General features: G+C 33.0%; 2 protein-coding genes across 2 annotated transcripts in view; one reads left to right on the top strand and one right to left on the bottom strand.

The window, feature by feature from the left end:
- LOC123013597 (adenylyl cyclase 78C-like) overlaps positions 1 to 14,724 on the top strand; it is a 42,510-nt gene that overhangs the window by 26,204 nt on the left and 1,582 nt on the right. The window contains exons 10-15 of the mRNA XM_044412226.1: positions 2,348 to 2,484; positions 5,001 to 5,361; positions 6,927 to 8,023; positions 10,456 to 10,933; positions 14,105 to 14,371; positions 14,418 to 14,619. Of these exons, the coding sequence (XP_044268161.1) occupies positions 2,348 to 2,484; positions 5,001 to 5,361; positions 6,927 to 8,023; positions 10,456 to 10,933; positions 14,105 to 14,371; positions 14,418 to 14,619 (2,542 nt within the window). The remainder of the gene's footprint in view (positions 1 to 2,347; positions 2,485 to 5,000; positions 5,362 to 6,926; positions 8,024 to 10,455; positions 10,934 to 14,104; positions 14,372 to 14,417; positions 14,620 to 14,724) is intronic.
- On the bottom strand, positions 901 to 2,180 carry LOC123013600. Its single transcript, XM_044412228.1, has one exon. It carries the CDS (start codon positions 2,178 to 2,180, stop codon positions 921 to 923), a length of 1,260 nt encoding a protein of 419 aa, XP_044268163.1. The 3' UTR covers positions 901 to 920.

The raw sequence follows: 14,724 nt of genomic DNA, 5'->3' as shown, positions 1-14,724 counted from the left end.
AGCAATAAGTCGGATTTGTCGTAATAAAGTTTTGGAGTAATTGTGGTATCAAATTCCGGAAGTGTCTTCTTGAAATCCTCAAAGAGGTTGATTTTTGGTAAACTTTGGTTTGATTTAACGAAGAATTTCAAAGTCTTTTCTTTTGCTTCATCATTGACGGTAATTTTGAGTAAGTAACTTTGATTTTTGAGGGAGACTACGGTAAAACCAATAGTTTGGATTTTGTCACTTTCGAAATATTTTTGGGCGATTTTATCACAATCTTCAATGGAAAATAAACTTGAATCTTCCATTTTTGGTACTGGAAGAGTTTGTCCAAATTGCGGTTTTATATCACGAGACGACGAATCATAAATCTTCTTTTCAATTGAAAGCAATTCAAGCGTGATTTATCTCAGTAAATATTAATTTTACTTAATGAAGTAGTTGTTTTTGTGCAAGACAATATAAAGTTAAAAACAAAATTTTTCTTGCGACAAAGACAATAGCAGTATTAAGTATAATAAATTAAAGCGATTAAAGTGGAAAGTGTTATGGCGTTTTTGCATTTGACCACAAACAGGTAAACACCAAGAAGAAGTGCTTCGGTTCTACTACAAACAACTGGACTCGATTTTGGACAAGTTTGGGTTTAAAAATCTTATCACGAAGGAAGAGTTTGATTAAAGTTGTCGGTTTTACAAACGTTATGCTATAGTTCAAGCTATTCTTATTATCCAAATTGTGTGAAAAGGTGGCGAGTGATTGTTTGCGAATCAGGAAAAAGTCTTGTCGGTGTTATTTAAGGAAAAATACGATTTTAGCTTGAAGTTTGTCAAAAGGATCCGATTTAAAAAAAAATGAATTTTGAGGCTATTGCTGAACTTAGGGAATTTTTCGAGGGTCAAATTTAATATGAAATAATTGTCAAAATAAATTTATTACAAATAATCACAATAATCCTTAAGGTCCAGAATAGAGTCCCGAATCCTATTTTTATAATTTTCATCCTTGTCCATATATTCCCTAATTAGGATACTTCGATCCTCGAACAAAGCTTCTTTATTTTTCTCTTCATCCCCGAAAAATTCCTTCACTGTCTGACTTTCTAGCAAAATTAGGGGAAAATACGTCGCGGCTTGGATCATTCCGAAAAGTTTCTGTTCCTCACAACTCGCTAAAAACTCCTCGAACGGAATAATCTTCTTCATATCGTACCCTCCAAGTGTCACGTGTTTCTCCAAATCGGTGTAATAAATCCCAATCAAATTATACATAAATCTCTTCCGAAACTCCCTCGAAGTTGTTAAATGTATCAATGACATAATATCTTGTGCAGGGGGCGCGTATCTCGCACATTGAAAATCAACTAATCTCCCTTTGACAGGTTTATTATCTTCGTCATGTTTGATAACAACATTCGTGGCCCAAATATCGCCGTGACACACAACATTGCGGAATTTTTTCGAAGGTTTCACCAGGTCGTAGACTCGGGGACACACTTGGGAGAGAACTGTGCGAAAATCCTTACCCGAAATGAGTTTCTCTGGGAAATTGAAGAGTTTGATTGAGTTTAAAACACCGGTAATTGCAGCCCCGATTTCTCTCTTCAAGGGGAAATCTTCACGGTCGTTGTAGTAACTTTCTTCAAATTCTCTGCCATAAATATCGATCAATCGACACGATTTTTTCTCTTCGTAAATCAGACTCGAAGCATGGAGTCTTGCTAGAGCTTCCAAAGCGACTTTAACCGAATCCCAATCGAAAAATTCATGTTTGTTCAAGCTTCGATAACCGGTTTTCATCAAATTTTCCATCACGATGTATTTTTCCGAAGTGAGATAACACCGAGGGATGCAGTCTTCTAAAGTTCTAATTGCTTCATCTTCCATTAGAGCGAAGAGTTTGTACATGAAGATCTCTTTTTTGAAAGCACCAGTCCCCTCGATGAACTCAACAATGGAGGGCACTCGAGGGTACAATTTTACGAAAAAAGTGAAACGTGTCTCGGAAGTTTTCAGTTCATCGCCAGGTTTTATATTGACGTTTAAGATCGCATGGTCACCACACAATCCAATCCATTCTCCCATCATGTCAAGAGTGAAACTCACAATAATAAATTTGTCCGATTTGAGTCTCCGGAGGATAATTTGAGACACTTCATCTTCACTTAGAGCAGGTCTTTGCGATGTCTCTTCCATTTTGTCACAATTTGCACTAAAGATGTTCCGTAATTTATCACTTGAACAAACATGATAAGCACACAAGAGTGGCGGCGTCTCGTCTTATCTCTCTAAATAATTGAAAAATTATTTTTTTTAAACAAACACTCACGATTAACAATTAAAAAATGTTTCGGATTTTTCAGGTTGATTTAAACATGAGAATAGGAATTCACTCCGGATCGGTCCTTTGTGGGGTCCTCGGGCTCCGCAAATGGCAGTTCGACATATTTTCCTACGACGTGCGTTTGGCCAACCACATGGAATCCGGCGGAATTCCGGGGTAAAAAAACATTTTTTTATACAGGGTGTTTCACACAATTTTACGAGGCTTGTACGCACCCAAATATACAAAAGTCACAAAACAATGGATACAAAAAATACACAATTAATTATTTAATTTTGGAAACCCATGAGAGTAGTTGTCAAACTAATCACTGTTTCATTAATAGTCATAAACTGTTTTTCAGAAACAATTATCATTTGTTTTATCAAGAGATGGCATAAATATGATTCTAGTTTATCTATCTTAATAACTAACTAACAAAAAACGTAATTTTTTAAAGAGTGAACAAACTAGAGAAGATTATCCAATTTTTCAAAATTTGTAATCGAGTTCGTATCGGAATATGTATTATTGATTGCATCTTACAGGCGCAGGCCTCGTAAAATTATGTGAAACACCCTGTATCTTACTAAAACGTGATAGCTCCAACGCTCTCAATACGTGTAAAAATTAATTAACCATCTCTCTCGCACAAAATGTCAATTATTTTTGGAGAGGGGACCACGGAGCAATTTTGTTGGCCACTAAAGAAAAAAAAATATCAAATTTTAGAGAATAAACGAAGATGAAAAATGAAAATTCAATCCAACCTTTACTGCAACGGACGGGTTATTTTCGTTAATTAATATTATTTCGGCCAAAAGTCCATAAAAATGATTTGAAAAAAAAATACTGAGAGTGCGTTGAATTTCAATCATTCTATCTGACAGTTGGTGACATTTCGCGTCAATATTGTTGTCTCTATTAAAAAAAAACGTCTCGAAAAACAAAAAGCTAGATTGTAGGTTGTGAAGTGTTGTTTAACACACAAGAGCCCTTTATTTTATTAAGAATTTTGGCGAAGAAATGTGTAAATTAAGGTTATTTTAACATTGTAAGATGACGGAAATAATGCACGAAATGTAGGCCAAAAACGAGGTACTATCGAATTCATAAATAACTAGTACAGCAAAATTTTGTTGGAGTAAATTTTGCTACGTGAAAATATCAAATATCTGTCATTATGACAATTTGAATTTTTAGTTTTAAAGCACTAAATTCTTAAGTATGTTTTGAAAAAGACGCTAAATTGCAAATAATAGGTAGACCAACCACCACAAACTTATCTAGGGTGTTTAGTTGATCTGTTAAAATTAGTAACCATTTAACATAAAGTACGTAGAAATGTTACACTACAAAATTTTTGAAAAGTTGAGGTAACTACGACCTTTTGCTGTCCTAGTTTTTTATAAATTCGATAGCACATTTGAGTTCAAAAAAAACGCAAATTGATTTTTTTCTAATGTAATTTAGCCTGTTAATAAATGCCAGTTTTTTGACGTTGTCTTTGTCACAATTCACAATTTCATAATTGTCAGGCATCTTCCAAACTTCTATCAAGTTTTTCCATTTTTTCATTACGTTTTTTTAACACTGTCTATGACACTGCACTGGCAAGACCACCAAATACATTTGAGTGCAAAAAAAAACACAAATTGATTTTTTTATACTGTAATTTGGCCTGTTAATAAATGTCAGTTTTTTGACGTTGTCTTTGTCACAATTCACAATTTCACAATTATCAGGCATCTTCCAAACTTCTAACAAGTTTTTCTATTTTGTTCCATTTCGTTTTTAGCACTGACTATGACACTGTACTGGCAAGACCACCCAATACAACACTTCTTTTGATAGTTTTCTAACCTTTTTAGAAACAACCTTTTTTACAATATGTAAAATTTTGAAAAATTTGTCATTTTTGTTTTTGACAATGTGCGTTTTTTTGCACTCAAGTGTACGTCATTTCTTTTGATAGTTTTCTTTTTGGGAACTACCTTTTTCACACAATGTAAATCTCTGAAAAATTTGACAATATTGTTTTTGATAATTTACGTTTACTCAAGTGTAAAACGCAGTTAATTTGCACATTGGTCGACTTGAAATAGTTAGGTAGTGATTTGTGAAGTGTTGTTTAAGACTATAAGAGCCAAATATAAAAGAAAATTTGGCCAAGGAATGTGTAATTTAATTTAATTTTTTAATTTGAGATTATGACATCAATTTATTATTTCTGTCGACGTAATAAAAACTAGACGTACCCAATGAACTAACAAAAAATAGATTTCAAGTTTATTAGCAGAAAAATTGTGAAAACTTCAATAATTCAAAAATTGAACTGAATTGAATTTAATTATATAAATAATTTGAAAAATCTGATAATATGAGGTTTAGAATAAGGTAAAATCAATTTAAATAAATATAAATTTTGACAAAATCCGATAGTGTGAGTTTTTATTAATTATATAAAATACTTGCAAATCAGATAGTGTGAGGTTAGAAGGGGGCGAGCGGCAAAGCCGCGAGCCCCCTATGAGTTTTGGCAAAACCTGAGTGTGCGAGTTGTACTCGGGGGCGAAGCCCTCAACAATTTCGACATTTTTTGAATTAGATAGTATTTTTTTAATTTTCGAATCCGAGAGGATTTGCTCGATTTAGTTAATTTACTTACTCTCTTCTGAAAAAAAAAATTCCAGACGTGTCCACATTTCCGAATCGACTTATCAATGCCTGAACGGGGCTTACGAAGTGGAGCCTGGAAACGGCCAAGACCGCGACTCTTACCTCCGCGAACACGACGTTACAACCTATTTAATAAAACAAGTGGAACCCATGAAACCCCGTCGAAGACTTGCATCCCGCCCTAGCATTTTCTCTAATAAATTATGGCCCGACGACGAGAACGGCGGGAGTGCTTTAAGCTCGCCGAAGACGCCATCCACGCCCGCATCACCTCCGCCTCAAACTTCCATCGAAAGAAGCGATTCCGGGATCCAGCAAAGCACAGTCGAGGAGGAGAACACCACGGATTGGACTCCGGAAATCCCATTCGAAAATGTGTGCCCAAAAAAATTATTTATTAATCCCTGATAGCCCGGTCAAATTAGTCATAAAAAAAATTCCGACAGAGCTAAATTTTGGTGTACACCATTACAAATAAAGTGTCAAAAGTCCCCATCGATCCCATGTGTGCTAAAAAAGTTATTCGGGGTCAAAGGTCAAAATTTGAGGTTTTTAAAAATTCTTTCGAAAACGGTATGTTTTATCAAAAAAGTAGCCCAGACAAAAATTATAGATCTTAAAATTATTTATAAAAAAGGTCTTTATACTTTTTTTCTAAGAATCACCATTCCTGAGATATCGCGATTTTAAGCACATACAGAGTGCGCCAGAACAAATGCTATGTAGGGTAAGCTACCAAGAACATAGAAAAAATTAAAAAAAAATTCTATCTATAAAAATTTCAAAGTTATGAGAGTTTAAATTTTGAAGTTTAACTCTTATTTATTTCTGTAGGATAAATAATTTTCCATGTTTTTTTTGCTACAGGCTATTAGAAGCGGAAACAAGGAATCTGTATCCTAAGTTGTAACTCTGTTTAATGTTATTTGTGGCTTTTATTGACAAAATTTTTGTACCTTTATTAAATAATTATAAAAAAACATATACAAGGTCATCAGTTTTATTAAATAGACATAAAAAAAATGTCAAATGTCAAAAAATAAATGTCAAATATTTTTGACAGAACATTTTTTCAGTACTCTGGGGCTACCCAATTACTCTCTTTCAAAAAAATGCGCGATTTTTTGAACACCTGTATGTACTACCAAATAAATTCTTTTTAATTCTAATGGAATCGAGATATTTATAAGTTTAATGAAGTAGAAGAAAAATTTCAAGTAAGATAGGGTATCAGAAACATGGAAAAAATATTTAAAAAATTTTGACATTTATTTCTTGACATTTGACATTTTTTATGTCTATTTAATTATACTGATGATTTTGTATATGTTTTTTTACAATTATTTAGTGAAGGTACAAAACTTTTGTCAACAAAAGCCACAAATAACATTAAACAGAGTTATAATTTAGAATACAGCTTCCTTGTTTTCTTTTCTTATTAGAAGAGGATATTGCCTGTAGCAAAAAAACTTGGAAAATTATTTATCCTACAGAAATAGAGTCAAACTGCAAAATTTAAACTCTCATAACTTCGAAATTTTTATAGATAGAATTTTTTTTAAATTTTTTCCATGTTCCTGATACCTTACCCTACATAGCATTTTTCTTTGGGGCGCGAGTTTTGGCGCACTCTATATGTGCAGATCATCTACGTGACTCCTTCAACTTTTAGAATCGCGATATCTCAGGAATGGTATAAGGACCATTTTTGTACATAATTTTAAGATCTATAATTTTTGTCTAGGCTACTTTTTTGATAAAACTTACCGTTTTCAAAAAAAATTTAAAAAACGTCAAATTTTGACCTTTGACCCCGTATAACTTTTTTAGCACACATGGGATCGATGGAGACTTTTGACATCTCCACCAAAATTTAGCTCTGTCGGAATTTTAGTTATTTGAAATGTCTATTTTGACCGGACTATGACTTGTGTTTTTAGTTGCATCATGCCCTTTCCGGGGACTTGGACGAGGATCTCGACTCGATTAATTACCCCTACAATAAGCAAAAATACGACTTGGCGGAATCCCGGCGCAAAACCGGCACTTTCCGGTCGACTATCGAGCAAGTGGACGATATCATCGACCACAGCATTGAAATTGAGAGTAATAAACGCATGCGAAGTGCAAATGTGAACACTTGGACTCTTAGATTCATCGATAAAGACATGGAGTATCAATTCAGCCAACTCCGCGAAGACATGTTTAAGTCAAACATGTTGTGTTGCTTCATAATTTGGCTGTTTATTGTCGTGTGCCAAGTCGTGGCTTTCAAACAACTAAATAATGTTGTTATTGGGTTGTTGACCATCATCACTGTCATTTTAACATCGATGAGTGTGCTAGTGATGGCGGAGGAGTTCGAGCAACTTCCTGAGTACCTCCAGAAGATTTCTTGCACTTTGGTGCACAACAGACGCAGCCGAACGGCATTTATCTGCGGTGTTATCATCATAATGGCTATGACGAGTTCGGCTAGTTTGATTTTAAGAGACGATGAGCAAGACACCAAACATTTCGCAAATTTAACCGAAACGGATAACACCGTCGAATTGCTTTTGAATTTGTTAACGAGTGGACGAAATGTGACCATAATGACTCTAGATTCACCAAGACAAAACTGTTCAGATAACAGTTGTTTGAGGAATTTACTCAAATCGATCGAAATCGACGAATTGGTCAAAGAAGCCGAAAATATCTCACTGCTCAATAGTGAAATGACGGCTGTTATCAATAGTATCAACCAAAAATTAAAAGTTTTGAACCAAACATTGCTAAGTATCAAACATGAAACGGTACGAAAAAAACGCGCACTTACTGACTCGTCCTCCAGTACGACTGAACCCAGTGAAATAACACCAGGGTGTCCACACCCAGAATACATCGTTTTCACGTGGATTCTATGTCTTATTGCGTTAGCCACAGCTTTGAAACTCTACTACTTGATCAAATTATTTCTAGCGATTGTCATGTTGACGGTTTACATCGTACTCATCCTGGAACCCTACCAACAAGTCTTTAAAAACTCCTGCAGCGGGTAGGCATTATTGCTGTCAAAGCTCAAATTACACAGGCCCACAAAAAAAAGTCATGTCGTGACAACTTGACAAATTTTATATCATTTTGTTCGTCTCAGTGAGAAAAATGAAATGCACGAAAAAAAATTTCAAAAAGTCCACACACTTTGAACTAAATATTTTTTTTCTAATATAAATGAATTTAAAATACTTTAAATTTAAAAAATCATTACTTAATAACTATTAGGCCGATTTCTTTCAAACAAAGACCATTCTAAAGGGATGGACTTGCCCTTTAAAATAATATAAAATTTGTAATTGAATATTGGCCAACTTTCGAAGTAAATCGAAGGAATCTAAGAAAAATCCTACGAGTAATTTTTTTTTTCTTCATTGCCATCGTGTAGAGCATCTTTTTATTAGTAAGAATTCAAATTTTTTAAATAATATACCGAGTAGTTTTCAAGATATGATTTTTTGAAGTTAAGGTTTGCTGTTCAGGTATTACGCCATATAGGAGAAATGCATGTTAATTTTACTTAAAATTGCATTTTTATAAAAGTATTTGTTTTAAGACTCTTCTTTTGCTTAAAAAATTGTTAATTGCACTTTTTTGTTCTAACTAGAATAAACAAAAACTGTTTCTTTACTTAAAACAAACAAAGAGTAACTGCGTACTAATTAAAGCAAATAAAGAGTTTTTTTGTTCTAAAAATGATCACTGATCATTGAGCAAAAAGGATCTAGAAGTTTAAAGCAGTAGTTTTAAATATAAGATTAAATTTTTTTCAAATCAAATCACTTTCCATTCAGATTTTGAAATTGAAATTTGAAATTGAATATTGGCAAACTTTTCTTCGATCAGTGTTCGAAGAAGTTCGAAGTAAATCGAAGTAATCTAAGAAAAACCCTAAGAGTAATTTTTTTTCTTTGTCACCAACGTGTAGAGCATCTTTATATTAGAAAGAATCTAAATTTTTTTAAATAATATACCCAGTAGTTTTTAAGATATGATTTTTTGAAGTTACAGTTTGCTATTCAGCTATTGCGCCACATAGGAGAAATCCATGTTAATCTTACTTAAAATTGCATTTTTATAAAAGTATTTGTTTTAAGGCTCTTTTTTGTTCTAATTAGAATAAACAACTACTTAAAACAAACAAAGAGTACCTGCGTACTCATTTCAGCAAATAAAGAGTTTTTTGTTTTAAAAATGATCACTGATCATTGAGCAAAAGGGATCTAGAAGTTTAAAGCAAGAGCTTTAAATATAAGAACAAATATTTTTCAAATTAAATCACTACCATTCGGATTCCAACTTGTTTACTTTGTTAGAGCTTTCTGAACTTTTTTTTTGAAAATGTTCTCAGCAAATGCTTTTTCATCACTTTCTACTGATGTTGAATGCAATAAGTCAGTTGCTTCGTGTGCAACTGTTTTCACAACAACTACTACCTACAAGCTAACTGAAGGTAATCGTAGAATGTACCAACAAAATAAATCAGGTGACTTATTGCATTTAACATCACTCGAAAGTGATGAGAAAGCATTTGCTTAGAACATTTTCAAAAAAAAGATAGAACAAAGTGAACAAGTCAAAATCTGAATGGAAAGTGATTTGATTTGAAAAAGATTTGCCCTTATATTTAAGACTCGTGCCTTAAACTTCTAGATCCTCTTTGCTCAATGATCAGTGGTCATTTTTACAACAAAAAAAAACTCTTTATTTGCTTTAATTAGTACGCAGGTACTCTTTATTTGTGTTAAGTAAGTAAACAGTTTTTGTTTATGCTAATTAGAACAAAGAAGGTGCAATTGACCATTTTTAAGCAAAAAAAAGAGTCTTAAAATAAATACTTTTTTAAAAATGCAACTTTATGTAAGATTAACACGCATTTCTCCTATATGGAGCAATGCTTGATTAGCAAACCTTAACTTCAAAGAATCATATCTTAAAAACTACTTGGTATATTCTTTTAAAATGTGGATTACAACTAATAAAGAGATGTTCTACACGATGGTAATGATGAAAAAAAAATTACTCGTAGGGTTTTTCTTAGATCACTTCGATTTACTTCGAACTTCTTCGAACACTGTTCGAAGAAAAGTTTGCCAATATTTAATTTCAAATTGCATATCATTCTAACGGACAAGTCTATCCCTTTAAAATGGTCTTTATTTGAAAGAAATCGGCCCAACAGTTATTGAGTAATGATTTTTTAAAGTTAAAGTATTTTAAATTCATTTAAATTAGAAAAAAATTATTTAGTTCAAAGGTGTGGACTTTTTGAATTTTTTTTAGTGCATTTGATTTGTCTCACTAAGACGAACAAAATGATATAAAATTTGTCAAGTTGTCACGACATGACTTTGTTTTTGTCACCCTGTGTTATTTACTGTTGCCTAGCAACTGAATTTTACATCCCTTGTGGTTAAAAATGAAATGTTGCAGTAACTCGATTCCGTTGTACTTTCAAATGACGATTCTTCTGTGTGTTTTCTTCCTGATGGTGGCTTACCACGCAAGACTGGTCGAGGTGACTTCGCGTTTGGATTTCTTGTGGAAACAGCAGGCCGAACGTGAGCTAAATGACATGGAAGAGACGCGACATACGAACACACAATTGCTGAAGAATATTCTTCCGGATCATGTCGCTCAGCATTTTCTGAGTAATGAGCGTAACAGTGAAGAGTTGTACTCCCAGTCGAGGGAAGAAGTTGGCGTCCTCTTCGCGAGTATTCCGAATTTTACCGAGTTCTACTCGGAGGATATCAATAAGGGTTTGGAGTGTATTAGGCTCTTGAATGAGATTATAGCCGATTTTGACGAATTGTTGGACGAGGAGAGGTTTAGTACGATTGAGAAAATTAAAACTGTGAGTGCGACAGCCACTTACATGGCCGCGTCTGGACTTAATCCGACTCATAAGGTTTGGAACAAAAAAATAATAACTTTTATTTGCAACTGTATACAGTGGTGGACACGGAATTTTGGACATCAAAATGTCAGTTCAAAAAATGTCAACGCAAGCCATTGATGTTTGGAACTAAAATTTGATAATTTTAGTTGGAATTTATTTTTGACGTAGATTTTCCGAAACAATAATGTGTTATTCATATTTGAACCTCAAAAATGATGTTAATTTAAATAATAACTCGTGTCCGATCTCTATTGATAAAAATTGTACAGGGTGCTGCATTTTGGATGTCCGAATAGGGAATCTCTGAAACTAAGAGGTTTAGCCAAAAACGAGTAATACATTCTGGAGCTCATTTTTTGAGAAAATAATATTGGTTAAAACCGCATCCCGCTATCGTCTTTTGTTTTCGACTTATAGACAAAAATTGACATTTTAGCGAAATCTAAAAAAATTCATGTCTTCGTTATTATAGAAGACACAGATTTGAAATATAAAGACATTATACAGACACTTTTTTACGTAGAATTTAGTAATGTAGTCAACAATTTTTTTCAATTGTTTGTTTAGCCGTAATAAAATAAAATTGTGTTTTTTTTAATGGGAATCATAGATGGCTATGTCATTTTTAAAAAGCTTGTTTTTTTCTTATCTAAAAAATATATATTTATAACAAATTATTATAATACATTTTTAGCAAAAAAGTATCTTTGATATTTGTTCGCAGTTGGCCATGAAAAAATGTTGCATCTTCAACTAAAAGGATTTAAACTATATTATATTCAACCAGTGTCACTAATGAAAGAGTTTTCTAAGTACTAAGTGATGAAAAAGATGCAAAATAAATCGTAAATCAAGTTATTGGCGACTAATAACATTTCTCTGTTTTTAAACAAGATAACATTACCATTGCAACTTCTAGTGATACATAGGGTGTTGTAAAAAAAGCCGCTTTAATTCTTCAATAAAATATATTTTATATGACACAAAAATGACGATATGGCTARTCAAATACCCAAATTCCGTCTATGTGAAACGTTATTCTACCTCCATTAGGTCATCAAAAAAATGTTTTTTTGTAATTGTGTTGACTGTTGACACATTTGTTTATCCTATTTTTTGATTTTTTTAAAATATGTAATAATTTTGTTCTGAGGCGCTTGCATATTTGTTCAATACTTCTAACGTATCGTATTTTTTAAATCTTTATAATTTTATCTATTTTTTCATCTATTTTACAGTTCACAAAACTCTGATTGATTATTATTTACACCTGTGGAGTGAAATGGTTTTTCCATGGCCAACTATTATCAAACAAAATATGTATTTTATTTTTTAAGTATAATTATAAAAAAATATTCTGTTACAAATATATATTTTTTAGATCAGAAAAAAATAAGCTTTTCAAAATTGCCATAGCCGCCTATGATTTCCATTAAAAAAAATACAAGTTTATCTTATCACGGCTAAACCAATAACTAAAAAAAATTGTTAACTACATTATTAAATTCCTCGTAAAAAAGTGCCTGTATAATGTCTTTATTTCAAATCCGTATCTTCTATAATAACGAAGATATGAATTTTTTTAGATTTCGCTAAAATGTACTCGTTTTTGGCTAAACCTCTTAATTTCGGAGATTCCCTATTCGGACATCCAAAATGCAGCACCCTGTACAGCCCTCGGAATGTGGGTATGGAAATTTATTTTTTCTGTAATAACTTTGGAACCATTTGACCAAATATTATAAAATTTGGAATAGTTACTTGCGAGAACATACCCTTTAGGCTAGTGATTACGAAAACCGGATACATCTACTCAATTTCCGGCTTCAGCAGTTGCAGGTCACATTTTATGTGTTTTTCCGTTTTTTGGCCTCTTGACACTATTTTTTATTGCTTAAATCTAAAGAGTAATCAATTTCTATTAAAAAACGCATAACCTTTTATACCACTAAAATGGACCGTTTTAAAGATATTTTTATTTAAAGTGAGGACTGCACAACGCTGAAAATGAAAACAACGAATTTTGAATAATTGATATCCACGGCAACCAATGACCATGGTCACATAAATCCCTGCCAGGCATCTGTCAAATTTGACGGTAAATTTTTGTGATTTTTTTATGAATTAAATGCTACGAGATCCATTTGGATTTATTGTAAGTTATGTTTGGAGTCTGAGGTAAACTCTTTTATTAAATATTTTCGATTAATTGTATAATAATCGTCCAATCTCAAGTTGACAGATGCCTGACAGCAAAATATGTGACCATGGTCATTTGTTGCCGTGGATATTACTCATTCAAAATTCATACTTTTTGCTTTCAGTGTTGTGTAGTTCCCACTTTAAATTAAATTATTTTTAAAACGATCCATTTTAGAGGTATTAAAGGTTATGCGTTTTTTATTCAAAATTGATTATTCTATTGTTTTGACCAAAAAAAAATTATGTTAAGAGGCAAAAAATGAAAAAACAGAAAATATGGCCTGCAATTGCTGGAACCGGAAATTGATGTATTCGGTTTTCGTAATTACTAGTTAAAAAGGTATGTTCTCGCAAGTAACCATTCCAAATTTTATAATATTTGGTCAAATGGTTCCGAAGCTATTACAAAAAAAAAAAAATTCCATATCCACACTCCGAAGGCTGTAAAATTCTTATCAGTGGAGATAGAACACGAGTTAATATTTAAATTAACCTAATTTTTGAGTTTCAAATATTGCTTCATATATATGAATAACTCTGTATAAGTTCAATAAATTATTTTGATTTGTAGTGTCATTTTTTCTCTAGCTATTAGGATAAAAATTACAAAAACCGAAACTGAGGTTAGCCTAAGGCCCGTTTTACATTTTTATTTCAGTCGAATGACAAATCGTCCAAAAGTCCAAGTCCGCCAGTGTAATGTTGACTTTTCTAACCTTGACGGAAGTTGGAAAGTGACTCATTAGTCATTACGAACCTCTATTACTACCTGCGAGGACGAGTCAAATATTTTTAGCATTTTTTTACTTTTTCTGGAAGATTAATTAAAAATACGGTTGTGAATAAAATTGTATACAAACCTCGTTGGAAAGTTTTATTTCTGTCTCGAGATAAACCTTCTAATCTCTCGACAGTTATGAACCACTTTCCACCTCGATATGTATCTACTATTTTAACGTCTCGAAACATTTGGTTTAGGATTGTTTGAACACGGACAGTCCGGAGCATTTATGTGCCCTTATCGACTTTGCCATAGCAATGCGTCAAAAACTAGACGAGATTAACAAAGATTCCTTTAACAATTTTGGACTTCGAGTGGGAGTTTCATGTGGAAGCCTTGTTTGTGGTGTCATCGGAGCAAGAAAACCAGTTTTTGATATTTGGGGTAACACAGTAAATGAAGCATCACGAATGGACTCCACGGGGGTCATAGGCCAAATCCAAGTACCCAAATACACAGCACAGGTACCCAAATTTTACAATTTCGACCCCAATTTCACATTTTTTTTAGCTACTTGGAGTACGAGGCTACGAAGTCAAAAAACGCGGAATAATCGAGGTCAAAGGCAAAGGGCAAATGGAGACCTACTTCGTCATGGGGCGCCAACAAGGCCGCCCTCCCAGCTTCCAACGCCAACCTAGCCACTACAGCACTTTAGCGGCTGTGGTCTACGCCATGGCCCAAACCCGCCGCAAGCACACAGGACACACTCGTAAGTAGCCAATAGTTAATAGTTAATAGTTAATAGTTAATAGTTAATAGTTAATAGTTAATAGTTAATAGTTAATAGTTAATAGTTAATAGTTAATAGTTAATA

The sequence above is a fragment of the Tribolium madens genome, unplaced genomic scaffold, assembly GCF_015345945.1.
Source record: "Tribolium madens isolate multiple individuals breed KSU strain unplaced genomic scaffold, Tmad_KSU_1.1 Scaffold_96;HRSCAF=242;Tcas5.2_LG5, whole genome shotgun sequence".
NCBI classification, from domain to species: Eukaryota; Metazoa; Arthropoda; class Insecta; order Coleoptera; family Tenebrionidae; genus Tribolium; species Tribolium madens.
The sequence above is the reverse complement of the archived record's forward strand: the minus strand, read 5'-3'. Positions and strand labels throughout refer to the sequence as shown.